At 36.8% G+C, this 18493-nt stretch overlaps 1 protein-coding gene and 1 non-coding gene across 5 annotated transcripts in view; both read left to right on the top strand.

Moving 5' to 3' along the window:
* Positions 1-18493, top strand: part of TNIP3 (TNFAIP3 interacting protein 3) — a 98174-nt gene that overhangs the window by 24458 nt on the left and 55223 nt on the right. Inside the window, exon 1 of one of the 4 annotated variants that reach the window (XM_063637943.1) lies at positions 13773-13899. The exons of the other annotated variants lie outside the window; for them this stretch is intronic. Coding sequence (XP_063494013.1) covers positions 13871-13899 — 29 coding nt within the window. The 5' untranslated portion in view covers positions 13773-13870. Of the gene's footprint in view, positions 1-13772; positions 13900-18493 lie in introns of those variants that run through there. 4 annotated transcript variants of the gene reach the window in all.
* LOC129481406 (U6 spliceosomal RNA) lies at positions 9920-10026 on the top strand. The gene has a single exon (XR_008657409.1). It is a non-coding gene; the product is annotated as a U6 spliceosomal RNA (small nuclear RNA).

Below are 18493 nucleotides of genomic sequence, written 5' to 3' on the forward strand. Positions count from 1 at the left end.
TAGTGAATTGAGCATTGTTTCACGTTTGCTGGTCATTTGTACATCTTCTTTTGAGAATTATCTATTCATGTCTTATGCCCACTTTTTGATGGGATTATCTGTTTTTTCTTGCTGATTTCTTTGAGTTCCTTGTAGATTCTGGATATTAGTCTTGTGTTTCATGCATAGATTGTGAAGATTTTCTCCCACTCTGTGGATTGTCTGTTCACTCTGCTGATTATTTCTTTTACTGTGCAGAAGCTTTTTCGTTTAATTAAATCCCATCTATTTATCTTGTTTTTGTTGTATTTGGTTTTGGGTTCTTGGTTATGAAGTCTTTACCTAAGCCAACGTCTAGAAGGGTTTTTCCAATGGTATCTTCTAGAATTTTTATGGTTTCAGGTCTTATATTTAAGTCTTTGATCCATCTTGAGTTGATTTTTGTATAAGGTGAGAGATGAGGATCCAGTTTCATTCTTCTGCATCTGGCTAGCCAATTAATCCAACACCATTCGTTGAATAGGGAGTCCTTTCCCCACTTTATATTTTTGTTTGCATTGTCAAAGATCAGTTGGCTCTAAATATTTGGCCTTATTTCTGGGTTCTCTATTCTGTTCTGTTGGTCTATGTGCCTATTTTTATACCAGTACCATGCTGCTTTGGTCAGGTCACTATGGCCTTATAGTGTAGTTTGAAATTGGGTATTGTGATGCCTCCAGATTCATTCTTTTTGTTTAGTTTTACTTTGGCTATGTGGGCTCTTTTTTTGGTTCCATATGAATTTTAGGATTGTTTTTTCTAGTTCTGTGAAAAATGATGATAGTATCTTGATTTGAATTGCACTGAATTTGTAGATTGCTTTTGGCAGTATGGTCATTTTCACAATATTGATTCTACCCATCCATGAGCATGGGATATGTTTCCATTTGTTTGTGAGATGATCTAGATTTTTATCTCAATGCTTCAAAATAATGTGACATGTAAAATAAATTATATGATTTGAATGTTGGAGTTTAGGCAGTTTCCTTGATTTACATATTAGGAAAATGAGATCCTCACGTACTGATACATAGCAGATTCTTGGTATATAACTGTTGAATAAATGAATATGTGTGTATTAATTAATATACAAATGAATGAGCTAAGTAATTGCCCAAATCATATCTAGTTGGTTAATCTAGAATACAACTCTTCTGATTCCAGGTCCAGGGCTCTTCCCATCATGACACAAGCCTGGGAGAACAACATGCAGACATGTATTGCATGAAGCTAGATAGGTTTAGCTAGAAAACTCTTACAAACTTTCTAGCTCTAAATTTGCCTAAGGCAAAAATCATGATGCTCATGCTGTAGAACCATATTTATGTCTTCTTAGAAAACCTATTGTCTTTTATTTTGGGAGTTTTGTTTGATTTTGAGACATACAATATAAAGCTTAAAAACTAATTTTAAACACATGAGATACAAAACAATGCCTAGTAACCAGATGTTCCACTCTGGAGCCTGCTGCTCTGTAAGAAGCCAGCCATTGACCACACGCCATCTTGCATAGAATGTCCTCATGGTTTCTGCAGTAAGCCCTCCTGTGGTCCTTCCAAGCACTAAATAAAGCATCAGTATGGCCACCCAGTTGTCCCCTTTCATGGAACATTTGATTAGCACGTTTTCTGGACTTTCCTCATACCTCAAAACTTTCTTTCCTGCCCCCTACTCATCCAGACTCATCAGAAGCATCCATTTACATAGCTTAGAGTCCATTCATAAATTAATCATGGTTATTGCAGCCACCAAAGTTCCCCTTGACCTTCAACTCCTACTCTCTTCCCCAGCACACAGTTCCACTTTTGCTAATATTCAGAGTATCTTACCAAAAAGTGACCTTTACTTTCACTCTCACCAAGCAGATCCAAAAAGCCAGTTTCATTTTGTGACACTTCCCTCCGGGTTTATTTCTACCCATGATAAGTGATTTTCCAGTACAGTTTTGTTTGTTCTCTTAACAGAGCCTGAACAGAGGACTTGAAATGGCCAGCTGAGCTGGGATTCCAGAAATCTGCTGGATAAAAAGGAACAAAAAGCTCTCTGAGGAAATTAAAACAAAAATAAACAACAACAAAGAATCTGTTGAAAAAAAGGTAGCCAAGGTGCCTGATTACTGGCAGTAACTTCAGGATTATTAAACCAATAGCTTTGGCAGTAAGTGTTTGCCACAGTTCTCTTTGAACTAGATTGTTCTATCATAGGAAAAGACAGCAGTTTGTTGGTGATTACTAAAAGCACCACAGGAGTCCGCTGGGCAGGGCATGTGTGCTCAGGGGTCCCTATGAATCCAGAGACTGCCAGGGACCCCACAGCTGCCAACTGTCAAAGCTCTGCGTAAAGATGAAAAACGTTGCTCAGAAGTGTGGAAACCCCCTCGGCCTGACAAGTTCTAACTAGGTACAGTTTTGAGACATTGTGTCTAAATAAAGTCTACTAAGGTCCCTACTATAAAGTTTTTGAGAAATCTTGGACTGTAAATATTCCTCTTCTTAGTGGATTATGCAAAAGGGAATTTGTAATTTTGTAGCATCTCTGTTGAAACTCTTCTGCAGTTGTCTCAGTGAACCCATTGTTCAGCATTCTCAGGGGTGGTTGGTGTTGCCTATTTGGGTGAGAACCAAGGCAAGAGGAAGCTCCTTTAACATGTCTGTGCCCATTTGGGGGCAGTAAAGGAACCGAGTGAACGTGGTCACAGTGTTGCAACATACAAAAGAAAGAAATGCCAAATGCCATCTCAATATTGACAGGGAAGGGCTCTGCCTCTGACCGTGGTTTTTGAGGGGATGCAGTTCCCAGGGCAATGCTAGCTTGCGTAGTGCCTTTGTATAATTGAGAAAAAAGCACTCTTTCTTCTGGGCGTATGCAGCCCCACACGAGGTCTCTTGGCTGGGCAAGTAGAGAATGGGCTGTATCCCAGCCTTCGCTCCTAAGCCACGTGCTCTTACACAGCAACCTACACAACCGTCCTCAGGTACCTACCCTGACAAGTTACCTACTCTGATGCCACTTGAAAAGATTAGGCTTCCTTGGTTTCCTTTCTTATCTGAGGGTACCAAAAGAATGATGCCTCTCTTCTGGGCATTGTGAATTTGTGTTTACATGATCAGCTTTCTCTTCTCCAGGCCATTCTTCTTAGGCTGTTGAAGCTTGGCGCATACACTATTCTTGATTCCAGTGAAGAATAGAGGAATGTGGGAGATAAAGATCAATTCAGTGATAAGCTTAATCTCAGATCTCTCAGCTTGTCATGAGATGAAATCTTTAATCAATAGTTCCCAGGCATCACTTCCTCCTCCCATTCATTGATCCCTGCTCATAACCAGGGCCTTTGAAGACCTTGTTTTTCCTGCCCATCTACGTCTGCCAGAAAGGGGTATTTCTGGGCTAGAAACATAATAATATTGTTTTCTTATAGACCTCATGTCCGACTTCTTTTAAGTGCAAACTGCTGTCTAAGTAACAACTAGCTTTATAGGTATATCTTGAAGCTTAGTGTGCTGCAGATATTATCAGTACTTTACCAACAGTTTCCCAGCTCTAGCATCCATCCCTTCCCGGTTCCCTGAAGTTGTATCGCCACCATTTCCATGAGTGTGTCCCAGGTTTCCCTAAATTTTCTGGTTTTGTTTTGTGTTTTGCTTTGTTTTTTTGTTTCGAATTATCTGTCCCCTCTTTCTCCTTGCTCAGTGCTTTCAACTGAACCTGCCGTGTCACATCTGAGTTTTCTCAAGTCCTTTTGTTTGTTTGGTGGGTTTTAGGATTTCACTAAACTTCCTCTTAATTGTTTACAACTTTGTATCTCTGGCCATCAAAGAGGATCTATACCCTTTTCAAAGATCTCTTTTAAAGGTTTACATGTTAAAGGCAGCCTCTTTCTCATTATCCTCTCTAATTCTTCATTTTTCTTTAAAAATTTTAAATACCTCAGAGCTATATGTATACTTTATGACAGCTCAGGCCATCATTACTTTGAAAGAACAGCTTGTTCTCATAACATATTCCATGATTTTGTTAACACTCTCTTTGAACTTATATTTTCCAGACACATAAACCAACTTTTAAAAATTTTGCCTTAAGGCAACCCATCTTCTTGATCAGTTGAGTTGGCCTTCACTAGATCTTTCAAGCCATGTTTATTAAGGAAGTTGAGGGTAAATTCACTATAACTTTGTTTAGAGGCAAAATAATGCTATAGTTTTTGTTGTTTTTAACAGAAACCTTGAAATGTAAGCTCCATGAAAACAGGGATTTTTTTTCTGCTTTGTTCATTGACATAATATGCTCACCACCAAGAAATGCATCTGGCCCATAATAGGTGCTCAATTTTTATTTGCCAAATGAATGATAAAATCTAGTCATTGAGAAATTTTGCACTGTAGCTCTGTGAGAATGATTTCATAAGCAAATAATCTAAATGCCTTGTAAAGCTCTTTGCACCAGAAAGTTTATGCTATATATATCAAATCCATATGTTTTGGGTTATTTTCTTCTCTAAATGCAATTCTTTACAATGAAGGTCATGTGCTACTTTTCAGCCTATTCCTATAAATTTGTGCATTGTCTCTGTAGCTTATTCCTTTTGCTTTAGCATTTTGGTTTGAAAAGTCCTAAAAATGTCATTGCTTACTTTCCCTTACAAGTAATTTCTAAAAAAAAACAAGAATGAAACTTCTCCTAGCCAAGGTCCTTAAGAGAAAACAAATATTTATACTCACACAGAAACACGTCTATTATCCTCATCCTCTTGTTCTTTTCTAGGATCTATTTTTAAAAACATGACAAATATTTTCATAGTTACTCAATGTTTAAAATTGCCTTTGCCTGTAATATCAGTGAATCTTTCATGTGTGTGTTTATTCAGTCAAGCAAGATTTGTCATTAAAGAAACTTTTCTTTCCATAGTGCAAAACACTTGAATAGTGGTGAATCTATACCATGATATTCCACTGCTCACTGATAAGGGCTTTGACTTTCTTATATGGCTCTCCTTATTTACAAGAATAATACCAACAAATCTTCATTTCTCTTTCATGGTGGCTAATGTATTTAGAGGAGAATTTCTAAATTTGCCCCCAAATTTCTTCAGAATTCTTGAGTAATTCCCAGTTTTTTGTTTATGTTTAGTTTTCCAGCTGGGTTTGGAATTGATTTACATGTTAAAGATAATCTCTTTCTCATTGCTTTCTTCGATTCTTCATTTTTATTTAAAAAATTTAAATACTTCAAATGTGTATTTTAGCTTGAACTTAGGTGTTCTTTTTTACTGAGACAGAGTCTCGCTCTGTCACCCAGGCTGGAGTGCAATGGCCTGATCTCAGCTCACTGCAATCTCTGCTCTGCCACCGAACTCAAGCGATTCCCCTGCCTCAGCCTCCCGAGTAGCTGGGATTACAGGCGCCCGCCACCACACCCAGCTAATTTTTGTATTTTTAGCAGAGAAGGTGTTTCACCATGTTGGCCAGGCTGGTCTCGAACTCCTGACATCAGGTGATCCACCCGCCTCGGCTTCCCAAAACTCTGGGATTATAGGCATGAGCCTCCATGCCTGGCAGGACTTAGGTGTTCTTAAAGAGAGCATTCATGTAAGAACATCCAAAGTCTTTAACAGTTAAGCTAAACAACAAGTTTCTTAACTCTTAGCAGCTATCTACTTGTTATTTATGAGTACAACTTTTATATTGCACTGATAAATAGCCCACTGCTTTCTAGTTGATTTTTTCCCATTTTTGATGTATTTAACATATTGTGTTTAAGTTCATTAAGACTTTGAGTCAAGTCTATTTGTGTTTGTTCTTAAATGCTTTAAACTGAATTCTTATTCTACCCATGGTTCTTTGAGTAAAAGAAGGAGAATTTTGTTTCTTATTTTTTTAATGACTGATGAAACACTAATCAGAAAAAATAAAATATAAAACACTTTTTATCTCTAATCTCAATTTTAAAAATACATATATAAATAGAAAGGAAATAGAAGCAAATCTATCATAATTTTATTTTAAATTTTCTACATTGAAATTGTATTATTATAACAATTATTATAAAAATCTTTATACAAAAGATTAAAGTACTTGTTTTTTCTATTTATTTATTTATTCAGCATTTGTTGAGCCTTTGCTAAATATTTATAGTTATCTTTGGTATTAATGTATATTACTAAGCAATTGTTAATTTTTTTCATCTTCAAAGCTGTATATACTTTATGTCTCAGGTAATTTGTAATTCCATTAAAAAAATAAATGTGACAAATTCTTTGGTTTCCCAAACTGGGAATTTCACATTTAATTGTTATGATTTCTGTCACATAGTCAACCACACACAATTACTTCCTATACCAATTGCAGAATTTTAGCTCTTTAGAGCCAAATATTATATTCATCCATTTATTTTCTTACTTAAAAAAAAAACTATACTTATTACAGGAAAAAACTTATTAAAAAGACCTACCTCTACCATTATCACTAGTTGATCTGTCTTAATTCTTTACCTTTAGCAATTTACAAACACAGGTTTAAAATGGATTTTTATCACAGTATTAGTTTTAGACACAAAAGCTATAAAAAGAAAGTATTGTGGACCTTGTCAATTTATTTCTGAGTACAGAAAATGGATCATTTATTCCTGAGTAAATGCAGTGGTTAAGAGCTCACCGTGAGCAAATTACTTAATCTCTGTGAGTCTCAGTTCCCTCAACTCTAAGAATAGGGAGACAGTTTCCACCTTAAGAGGGCCTTCTGCAGACTGAATAAAATCAAGCATATGGTGTTTAATGCAGTGCCTGGCTCCATGAATCCTGCCATCACTGTGACTAGTCTGGGCAGGAGGTCTGTTTGTTTGTATGTATTTCTACAAGCATCAGCAACGTTGAGTGTAAATGTCATTTATTTAGCAGAATGCTACTGCTTCCCATTCATCCTATCGTCACTCACAAAACCAGTTCACTTCACTCCCTGCTGGTCCCTGTTCTTACTACCGAATGCTATCAGCCCTGGTCAGTTTATTTCTGAAATGCCAGCTATAGTGAGACTTGCCGTTGCTGCCAAGTAATCTAACTTACCCAGTTTTAGGAATTTGTCTTCTAGCCTTTGTATAGCTGCATTACAACAAATACTAGATTTACTTTTATGTCAATCATATAAAGAGGATTATGAAGAACAACAAACAATTTTATCCAAATAACTTTTAATTTCCTGGTCTCTTACATTGTCATGACCCTTGTTAATTCCCATCTGAATTCGATTGTTTGACATGTTATAATAAACAAAGAGAACCCAATGTTTTTGACATTTCACCTGTGAAAAAATGGTCCACTCTCTATAATCAAAAATAAATAAACAAGGTCCATAATACTTGGGTTTTACAACTTTTCTAGCTAAAGGTAATGCCGTGATATAATTCCATTTTAATCCATGTAATGCTGTCTGATGTCAAGGCTCATACCACTGTTGTTTAAAGAATAATTTTAAAAATTCTTCATTTATATGCACATTTCTTCCTTTTGTAATCCCATCTAAAATTATGAGCATACTGACAGTTGATTTTGAAGGTGTATGGGGGTTACACAAAGAGGTTTTTAAAAAATATTTGTTGACTTAATTGAGAAGAAGTCTTTTTTTTTTTTTTTTTTTTTTTTTTTTTTTTTTTTTTTTTTTTTGCTTTTTCACCCAGGCTGCAGTGAAGTGGCACAATCTTGGCTCACTGCAACCTCTGCTTCTGGGGTTCAAGCAATTCTCCTGCCTCAGCCTCCTGAGTAGCTGGGATTACAGCCACCTGCCACCACGCCAGGCTAATTTTTGTAATTTTAGTAGAGATAGGGTTTCGCCATGCTGACCAGGCTGGTCTCGAACTCCTGACCTCAGGTGATCTACCCATCTTGGCCTCCCAGAGTGCTAGTATTAGAGGCGTGAGCCACTGCACCCTGCTGAGAAGAAGTCTGTGTGTGTGTACGTTTTTTTTTTCTATTGTTCATGGATATTAGCACTGACTCACATTTCCAAAGGCAGGTTTCTATAATCTGAGGATTCCAACAGAGCCTATTTGTCTATTATGAGAAGTCTGCAGGGAGGTGAAATGCCAGCCATTAAGCAGAGCAAAGATGAAGACACTCAAGGTTTAGGGGTTTTGTTTATTTTGTGTTTTTTACTATTTGAACTTTAAATATTATAGTGAGAGTATTTCATTTCATTTTCTAGAATCCTTGGGCTAGAATATGCCATCACAGTAATACGATGCACACAAATGCTCTTCCTCCACATCCTTTTAGAAAAACAAAACAAAAACTAAATCATCTTAGTTGCTTTGGTTTGCACTAATTTCGTAAACCCCAAGAAAGATTTATTGGTCTGCATCTTAGTTCCCGCTACATAATGAAAGGCTAATTTCATTTTTATAAAATAATTTCTACATTGAGCAAAAGATAATTTTAAGATCAAATCAGATCTTATTTTTTAGGTTTAATATTTTAATTGCTTTTTTGCACTTATAAAATAACTTTAAACTTATCAAAAATTTTTAAGAAGTGCACAAAAATATTTTTTTCCTCAGCCATTTGGAAATAAGTTACCACTGGAAGTTTAAAGTCTGCTTTGTGAGAAAGAAAAAAAATTTAAAAAGGTACCACTGGATGATTTAGTATGCATATCCTATAAACAAGGACATACCACAAGATAACCATCAAAATCAGAAAATGAACATCAATACAGTACTACATCTAATCTTCAAACCCCATTCAGGTTTTGCCAATTATCCTATTAATATCTTTTGCATAAAAAAGGCTCCAATCCAGGATCTTACATTACATTTAGTTTTCATAAATTTTATTCTCTTACAATCTGGGTCAGTTTCTCAGTCTTGGCTTAACTTTCATGACCTGACACTCTGGAATATTATAAGCTTGATATTCTGTAGAATGTCTCTCATTTTTCTTTTGGCTAATGCTTCCTTGTAATTTGACTCAGGTTGTATAATTTTGGCAAGAATATCACAGATGTGAAACTTTTTTATGCATCTTGTCATATGATCATAGTTTGGATTTTTCTCATCACAGGTGATTTTAACCTTGATCATTTGATTAAAGTGGTACCTGCCGAGATTCCCCAATGTAGCGTTGTTCTTTTACACTTCCCCTAGTATTCACTACATACTTGGTGGTGGGAGTATGAAATTATGTAAAGATCCCATTTCTTATCAAATTTTCAGCCACCAGTCTTAGCATCTATTGATACTTCTTACTGAGATTATTACTATGACGGCTGTCAAATAATGATTTTCTAATGGGATAATGTTCTCTACACTTATCAGTAGGCATTCTAATGTAAAGAAAAGCCTTTTCTTATCCCCATTTATGTTTATTTTAACATTTGCATCAGTATAGGTTAGTAATTCCTACTTTATTTGATGAATTATCATGTATTCTTACTGTTACATATTTTGAGATTGAAAGTATGCCATATTTGATCAATTCTTTGAATCCTACCTAATTTCTGGCACAAAAAGAAATTCCAGGCTCATCAATTTCACATCCATATGAAGATCACAGAAGAAGAGAATGAATATGAATTATTGCAATTTTTTATAAAAATGAGCTTACATATGACAACATAATGTCTCTTCTCATCTCTGATAGCATGTCCCAATCCTTTTGTATAGCTGATAAAGCAGAAGCCACTTTCTGTCAGACCCCTTGCATTAGTTTTGTTAGAGATGATACGACATATTCTGAATCAAATCATGATCAGTTGTTATTACGTATAGGGTAATTCTACATATATATAAAATGAGAACTGTTTCTGAAAAGCTTCTACAGAGCATATAGGAGGAAAGTTATTGGATGTAAGTCTATTATATAAATGTCCAACAATGATTGCAACTTAAAAACCAATTTATTAAGGAATAAATAATTGTGCTCACTTCAGCAGCACATATACTAAAATTGGAAGAATACAGAGGCAATTATCACGGCCTACATGAAAGGATGCAATGCAAATTTGTGAAGCATTACATATTTTTTTTAAAAGTTTTAACATAAATGAGACAAAGGAAATGAGCTAAAATTATTACTCCCATGTACACCACAAATTCTCTACACCCATACCCCTTCTCAGGAACTCAAAATTCAAAATGAAAACCTTGGAGAAAAGCGCAAGCAATCTTAGAAACTATTTTCGACCTGAACTGAGTGCAGAGTGCCCTCTAGAGGCGTCATTAAATCAATGCACTCTTTCCAACGGCAGATGAATTGTTTGAAGCTTTTCAGAAGCAGTTCTCGTCAAATAGGTAGAATTACCCTACACATAATAACAACTGATCATGATGTGTTTCAGCATATTCTGTACCATCTCAAACAAAACTAATGCAAAGGATCTGACAAAAAGTGGCTTGCGCTTTATCAGCTACACGAAAGGACTGGGAACGTCTCATCAGAGATGAGAAGGGACGTTAACGCTGTCCTATGACATTTTGTAAGCTGTTACGACGTCTTCCAAATATTTCACGCAGAAAGAATGTCTTCAATAATTTACTCCATTATTTCTTAACATTCCTTAATACCCAGAGACAGTTCAGGCGTCGACTGAGATTGGCAAACTGCTTCAGCGGTCAGACTTGACTTGGCCCGGCGTCTCCTTTCTGTATACACACGAACTCAAAAGACTCTGGTGAGGTAGAATCAAGACTTGTAATCATGTCTTGAAAGGAAATTCCAGTACAGATGTGAAAAAAATGCACATTTAAACTGTTGTTTCAAATAAATGTTATTTAATGATTAAATAGAAAGGTAATGCATTTCTATTATACAATTTTTAGACAGCTCTTAAATATATGGTATCTAAATAACTTAATATGCCAGATATACTCATAAAAATTATGTCTTTCTCACCACCTTTGTCATAATTTCCAAAGATTTGAATAAAATTATTTTTATCAATGGCTGTGTCTTTTTTTTTTTTTTTTTTTTTTTTTTTTTTTTTTTGAGACGGAGTCTTTGCTCTGTCACCCAGGCTGGAGTGCAGTGGCGCAATCTCGGCTCACTGCAAGCTCCGCCTCCTGGGTTCACGCCATTCTCCTGCCTCAGCCTCTCCGAGTAGCTGGGACTACAGGCGCCCGCCACCATGCCCGGCTAATTTTTTGTATTTTTTAGTAGAGACGGGGTTTCACCGTGGTCTCGATCTCCTGACCTTGTGATCCGCCCGCCTCGGCCTCCCAAAGTGCTGGGATTACAAGCGTGAGCCACCGCGCCCGGCCAATGGCTGTGTCTTAAAGAAAAAGTCCTTTCAAATATTTGTCCCAATGAAACTCAGCCTTAACAATATTGGTTTGGGTTGAGAGAATAATTTTAAGATAGTAGTGTCTTGTTATATGATAATAATCTTTACTTAAATACATAGTTAATAAATAACAATGAGATACTTGGGAAAATTATTAGACGTGACTCAAAATGTAGTCTTCTCATATTTCTAGAGAATGTCACAACTTGGAACTGTACCTGTCTAAAATTCAGGTAGAGATTTGAGAGAAACATTTTGATAAGTTAAAGGACAACTATAGTTGACACAGGATGTGGTTACATGAGGTGAATGTATCAGACATAACTTATATACTCTACTTCATTTTGCAACGTAGACACAACTGTAAAATACATCATTTAAATGTTCTTGTTGAAATGCCTATTTCCAAGAACACTAACAATAAAATACATAATTTTTCTGTGCATGTATAGCTAGTTTAACTTTGTTCTCTTCCAGGTGTTTATCAATAAACCCATCTGAGTGTATTTCTACTGTAGAACAATGGTGCAAAAGCATTAACAGGTGATACAAATGTTAGATCAAATGCCAAGTTTTTCTTCACCTAAATATAGGGGCTCAGCCTTGTTCATAAAGTTGATTAGGAGCCAATGTTTCCTATTCTCTAAGTCTTTGATTGTGCATTCCTTATAGTCTCTGCTTCTTCACAAAAATAGAATTTCAAATAAATAAAAATAACCTTAATGATAGCATGCCATACTAAAATAATAATAACAACAAAAACAAGGAAGCTTCCCTCTGTTGACCCAAAATGCTATTAAGCTATGTTCTTCCTGTGTCCCTGTCAGAGGGTAAATTTTGTGTAATTTTCAACTTTGGAATAAACGGTAGTGAGAGTAACAGTGTTTGACCCTCTTCTTAGTTTTGTCCTTTTTCTCTACTAGGGTCCTGGCTCCCTGGGTAGAAGATCACATCTTAGCATAACTTGGTCTTCCAGGCTTACCTTACCCATGAAATCTAATGTGACATCATTTTTCTTTGAGCTTTTATGAAGAAACTCTCTGAGAGTTTGTTTGGGGAGTATTGAGCTCAACACTTACCTTCAGTTAAGGTTCTACCCTTATTCATATTCATTTCGAGTATTGGCCTGACTACAGCTTTAATTCCAGGGAACTTGGAAAGGACTTCTCAACTCCAGTTTACCTCCAGATCCCTGTTCACTGACATTGACATTCTATGGCTTGTAGCAGACAGGTGTGTCCCCTGTTATGCAACTCAACTGTTAAGCCTTTGTCAGCTCCTTTTTCCAGCAGTGGATTTACTGAGGCTGAGAAGGAAAAACATAATATGGATAACGTAGATAGAGTGCATCTGAAGAAGACAGGGGACCAACTTGCACAGGACTTTTTAATGGGAGCTTCTCCTCTTCCAATTTAGATCTAGTTATTCTTGTCAATTTACTCTCGTCAAATACTTAATAAGTATGTGAGGCTCTGAAAAATACAATGATTAGGCTCTGTGAGGCTCTGAAAAATACAATGATTAGCAGGCTAAACCTGTCTCTGCCTTCGTGAGGTTTATAATCCAAAGGATACTAAATATGAATAAACACACCAGGAAAAAAGGCCAAGATATGCATGTATCAGAATATCTTCTGTTAAAACACTGTGTTTTCAAAAGCTCTATATTCTGTTTTAATCTGTCACTCTGTTTTGTGAATGAGATTGTTTCACCCATGCAGAGCAGTCCCAAGAAGAAGGCCAAACCTATGTCAGCAGGATGCCTGTAGGAGGATGTGGTTTCTACACAACTCTGTTCACTCCTAACCTCTCACTGGGGCTAGCACCAGCACCTGCAGCCGCACTCTATCTCTGCTCCAAACTGGCTCCTCTGCCTGCACGGTCCTCCTGGGCACAGCCACAAGAGGTTTGGACCAGGTTTGTGGCATCAGTATAGTGAGCTGGCACATCACAAAAGCAGAGAGGAAATAAACAGGGAGCTAGCCAAGAATGCAGATTGAGGGCAGTAACAGAGCCCAGGTTGATAAGAAACATTCCCCACCCCGTTCTCTGGGCTTTCATTTCAGACACGCAAATACAATTCTTCGATATCTATTTACATTTTTAAACCACATAGCCTTGGGTAAAACTTTAGAAATGTTCCTTCTTGTCCGAGGAAAATGTTACTTTCAAAATTCTCTCAGCAAACCCTCTCTCTTCTACTACACTCTTAAGCCACAACTGTTAATATTTCCAATTACTCAAATAATTAAGACACCTGAACTCAGTCATCTAAAACACACATACACAGAGTAATTTATGAGTCACTTGTTTCTTCCCAAAATCACCGGGAGCATACTTAGAGTAAATCATAGTAACAAAAAGTAAAACCTAAAAATTGCTGCTTGATTAGCATATTTTAGACAACACTTCTCATTCTGGGTCACCCAGATTCCTGATGTTTGAACATCTGGAAGCATTTCCATTACAGAAGAATCCACTGTCAATTCTTCCTTTTCTCATATTTGAAGATGAGCTTTGTTCTCCAGGGTCTTTCTTGAAAATAATGGTTTATGACATAAGATCAAAGCAGAAAATGTGACCTTGGTAATGGACTGGAAAGAAATGTGGCATTTGAGGTAGGTGAGTGTGTGGAGGAAGAAAGAACACTAACATCCTAAATTCTTATTCTGGCTTTGCTGTCTATCACTTAGCCCCGCTGAGCCTCATTTCTTTGTTATGTTAATGCAGGAGGTCAATTAAGTGATTTTTGAAGTTATTTCTAAGACTGTGGTTATGTGTTTTTCCTATTGAATGTAATTATTTTCCTCTAGAATTTACACTACTTGCCAATACTAATGAGGCAACCATACCATGCAACCATAAAAACCAAGTCTGGTGGTTTGGGGTTGCATGCTCACCAGGCATCATTAGTGTCAACTCGAAGTTCAGTGGTCTTAAAGTACTGATATCCAGGAGTGTTAATGTATAATTTACAAAAAGTTAAAAACATGATGTTCACGCAAACAAAATGAACCCATGTCCAAGGTTTTATTAATGTATTAATTAATGAGGTATCCTGAAACATGAGACAGCTCATTTCAGGAGCATTTGAGGAGCTGGGTATTTATACGCAATTTAGTGGAGAAGTGTTAGAATAGGATGATTAGATACAAAACTGCCATTCAAGGCAGTAAACCATAACTTTTAGATTATCTTCTCTACCAGATAGGATTCTACAAGTTTAGAATCCTATTGATTTAGGTTCTAATCAACTAGTAAAATTTAAATAAACAAACTTTAGATGAGCTCATTAAACAATGACATTCAACAACATATTGGACCCTTTAGATAATTTTTTGGAGACTTCTGTACTGGAGACCTTTGAATAAGTAACAAAAATATGAGGGCTCCAAACACCTGAAAATCATTGATCTCTTCCTGTGTCCTCTCTGGCTGCTCACGGAGATTTCAGGGCAGATTGTTATTTCCCAATGTTAGTCTGGGAAAAACAGTTCACAATAATATATAACTTAGGGGAAAGTTTTTTTTTTTTTTAAGTTTCATTGTCAAATTGGTGAAACCTACTATCCTATTGATAAAATCCAATTCATATTAATATCATTTCTATTTAATTTCTATGTTGATTTATTCTTGTGAGTGAAGGGCAGGAAGGAAGGAGGTTTCTGTCCATGTAAGTTTAAAATAAGCTGTGAAGAAGCCAAGACCCAACAGGTATTTACTGAATTTCATTTATTTCTGTCACTCTCACCTCAAACTCTTAGCCTAATAATTTTGCCTCCATAATTCTCTGTTCATTTATAATTTAGTCAAGAGGCCCCCTTAAATCAAGATTTTAGTAATAGTATTTGGTTCAAAGAGTCATTTCTGAATTTTTATAATTCCTGCATGGTTAAAAAAAAGGAAAGAAAGAAAGCATAGTAAAAGTGTACTCTTAGACCAAAAAGAGTAGTCACCTGTGAAAGTAACTAAAGTTGGGTCAGGGCTTTTAAGCTTTTGAGAGGTCCAGAACTTGCTAGAGACCCTATCTTCAGGAAGAGACGATAAACACATAGCACACATATTATTTTGTATTTAATTTGATTGAATCCCATCCATGGACTTTGGTCAAAAATATGGAAGATAGACTTGATCCCTATATGTTATCTCCCAAGCCTCTCTGAACAGCTGACTTTACAAATCAGCTACATTTCAGTTGGAGGGACCTATAGTTATTTTCTTTAGAACTAGAGCAGAAATGCCTGTCAAAATGGAAAACCTAAAACAAATTCTTTGGAAATAACATAGCCCTCCACGGTCCTTCTTTATTAACAATGGCTGAGGTCACTAAGATCCCAGATGTAGAGTAAAAAGTCACGAGCATCAGCATGAACTCTTACCCTGCTCTTCATGAGTCAAGTGACCTGGGAGAAGGTGTCTAGCCTCACTGCTTAGCCGCGCTGACGCTCAAGCTTCCTATCTGAAAAATATGTATGAGTAAGAGGTAGGGCCCAGAGCAGAGATCACTGGAGCCATAACTCTCAATCAGTTGAGCAGATTCTTGGAACAGATCCCAAGGTGGGAACAACTATGTACCCACAGAACTAATGCAAGGATTATATAGGATCTGTTCTATTGGTGTGTAAAAATTTGGTAGGGTGTTTTTTGTTTGTTTGTTTTACCCTCGGGTCATAGTGTTGTATTAAGAACACAACACTGTTGGATGCAATTATTAAGTGATCTCAAGAAAAAAGGAGGATTTTTCAACTTTAATTAATTCTGCCTCTCAATTGTCAGAATGTTGAGCTTTATAGGAAAAAATGAACTTTGATAAGCACTTTCTTCTGTGAAATAAATCTAGGACAAATCGAAATTTATGAAACATAATTAATTTCACTAATTCAAAAGAGAATGTAAAATATTTTCATGTACAAATTCCTACATTAATTAAAGAATAATCTAAAAGATTTCCTAAGAATGTTATAAAGCCCAAGTTGGTGACATAATTCTCATTTATTTGAGGTGTGACTAAACTTCTTGAGAATATTTTGAACCCAACGAACATTTTTTTGTGCTTTTCTTTTCTTTATGGTGGTATACTAAATTTATGGCTCCTACTTTCTAAACTCGTTTGTTAGAATGTTTGGTAACTATTCCAGACCCTCAGAATAATAATGATAGCATCAATCACAGAGCATCCATGGCATGCCTGGCACTGTGCTAAGCATTATACATATGGCATCACTAATCCTACTGTCAGCATCACAATATTACATTGTCTTCCTCTGTTTACAAAACAGGCCAAAAAGGTTCATAGAAGCTAAAGGACTTACACTAGGTCCCACTGTTATGTTCAACTCTAAAAGCGTGTTGATTTTCTACTGCATCACAATGCTTCTTTCAGAGGGTTCATATGCAAGTTCTGAGGCATATTCATTATAGTGACAGTGACAATGTCAATCATATTGGCAATGAGAAAAGACAGTGAGTGCAAGTCCTTACTGTGCTACAATCCCTGGAGCTCCACCCCTCCTGTGTCCTTTCAGTTCCCAGCTGGATTCCTGAGTGCTCAAAACCTATCCCTCCCACAGTGGTCAACACTGACACCCACTCTCTCCATAGGTGTGACCAAAGCCCCCACGTCTGGTCACCACCATATGGTTCTCTTTTTCTTTGCTGCCACTTCTCCTCCTTCTGTAGTGACTGAAGTTAGTGAAGCTGTAGTCACCACGCTGAGTCTCACTGTGCGCCAAGCCCAGAAAACCACTATCCTCTTGAGGGCCCGTCCCTCTTTGGTTGTGGTCCTGAGGGACGTGTGCTGAACCAGGCTCATGTGAGAGGATGCAGGGCCTCAGCTCTGAGGCTGAGCCTTCACCACTCTGTCCAAATGAAGAGGGAGCAGTAACTGCTGGCTTCTAACATGCTCGCCACTGAAGTTGAAACAATTTTAACAGTGATGACTGCATGTGATTATTTCTGTGAAAAGTCAGTACCTTGCAATAATGGATACTCAATTGTTGTTTAATATCAAAGAACACATATAATACAAGTGAAAAAGAACAAGGCAGCCATGAGGGCAACACCAGCTGAGCTCGAGTGTCCTTTCTGAAGCTCCTGCTAGTGTTTCCTTGCTTACTGATTTGTGTTTTGACTTTATCAGTCCTATGAGTTTGAGTTTATTTACATACATTTTAGATAAGCACTTAATTTATTGGTTAGATTTGAGTTAATAATTAGGTATTTTGAGTTAAATCTCATCCTGGAGTCATATTTATTCAATAACAAACCCTTATTGATGTCCTACTGTGTGCTAAGAGACTGAGCAGTGAATAAACACAAAGGACTTTCCTCTTTCCTGGGACATAGATGGGGCAAGGGAGGAGAAAAATAAATAAGAAATCAAAATAATAAAAAATTCAAAGAAGAAAATAAAACAGAATTAAGGGACAATAGTGATGGGGCTGAGAAATCTAGTTCAGATAGGTTAGTCAGCAGAGGCTTTCATGATAAGGTGACATTTGAGCCAGCACTGAATGAAGTGAGAGAGCAAGTTTTGCAGAGGAAGAGCAAACACCAAGGCCTGGAGTGGGAACTGCTTGGTATGTTCCATAAAGTTTGATGATGCAAACGTGTCTGGAAGAAAAAGAACAGGAAGGGAGTAGAAGGTGAGACTAGAAAGATAGCAAGAAAACGAGATCATTTGAGGACTTGTAGATCATGATGAGTTTTATCTCCAAATGATCCTGCCTGGGATTGAAGTGGCTCAGTAACTTTTCTGTCACAGAGGAAGGTAGGACCAGAAAGTCTTGTGACATCTTGGCAGGCAAGTCTGGTTCAGAATAGGTCCGAAAGCTGCCTCAAGAGCTTAACATTTAGACTAGTCCAATTCTGTTGCTACTTGGGAATCTAATTAACCTGAAGGATTTAGGGCAGTTAGTAAACAAATTTTGTGGCTTTCCCCCTCACAGGTTTGTGGAAAAAACCTGAAGATAGGTCCAAACTCATTGTTATGCATATGCCACCTTTTGCACCATGAAGGATTTACCGTAGACCCAGCAGCCCATATTTTACAATGGGATCATAAATGGCACATGATGTACAGGTATTTCACAGCCTGAAAGAAACAATATAAATATGAAAGTCAAGGTGCATATATAGGGATTTTTGATTATAGATAACAGAAACCAAGCAAAGCTAGCTTTAAAAATAATGAGAGCGAATTCATTATAATGA

This window comes from Symphalangus syndactylus, chromosome 4 (assembly GCF_028878055.3).
Source record: "Symphalangus syndactylus isolate Jambi chromosome 4, NHGRI_mSymSyn1-v2.1_pri, whole genome shotgun sequence".
NCBI lineage: Eukaryota > Metazoa > Chordata > Mammalia > Primates > Hylobatidae > Symphalangus > Symphalangus syndactylus.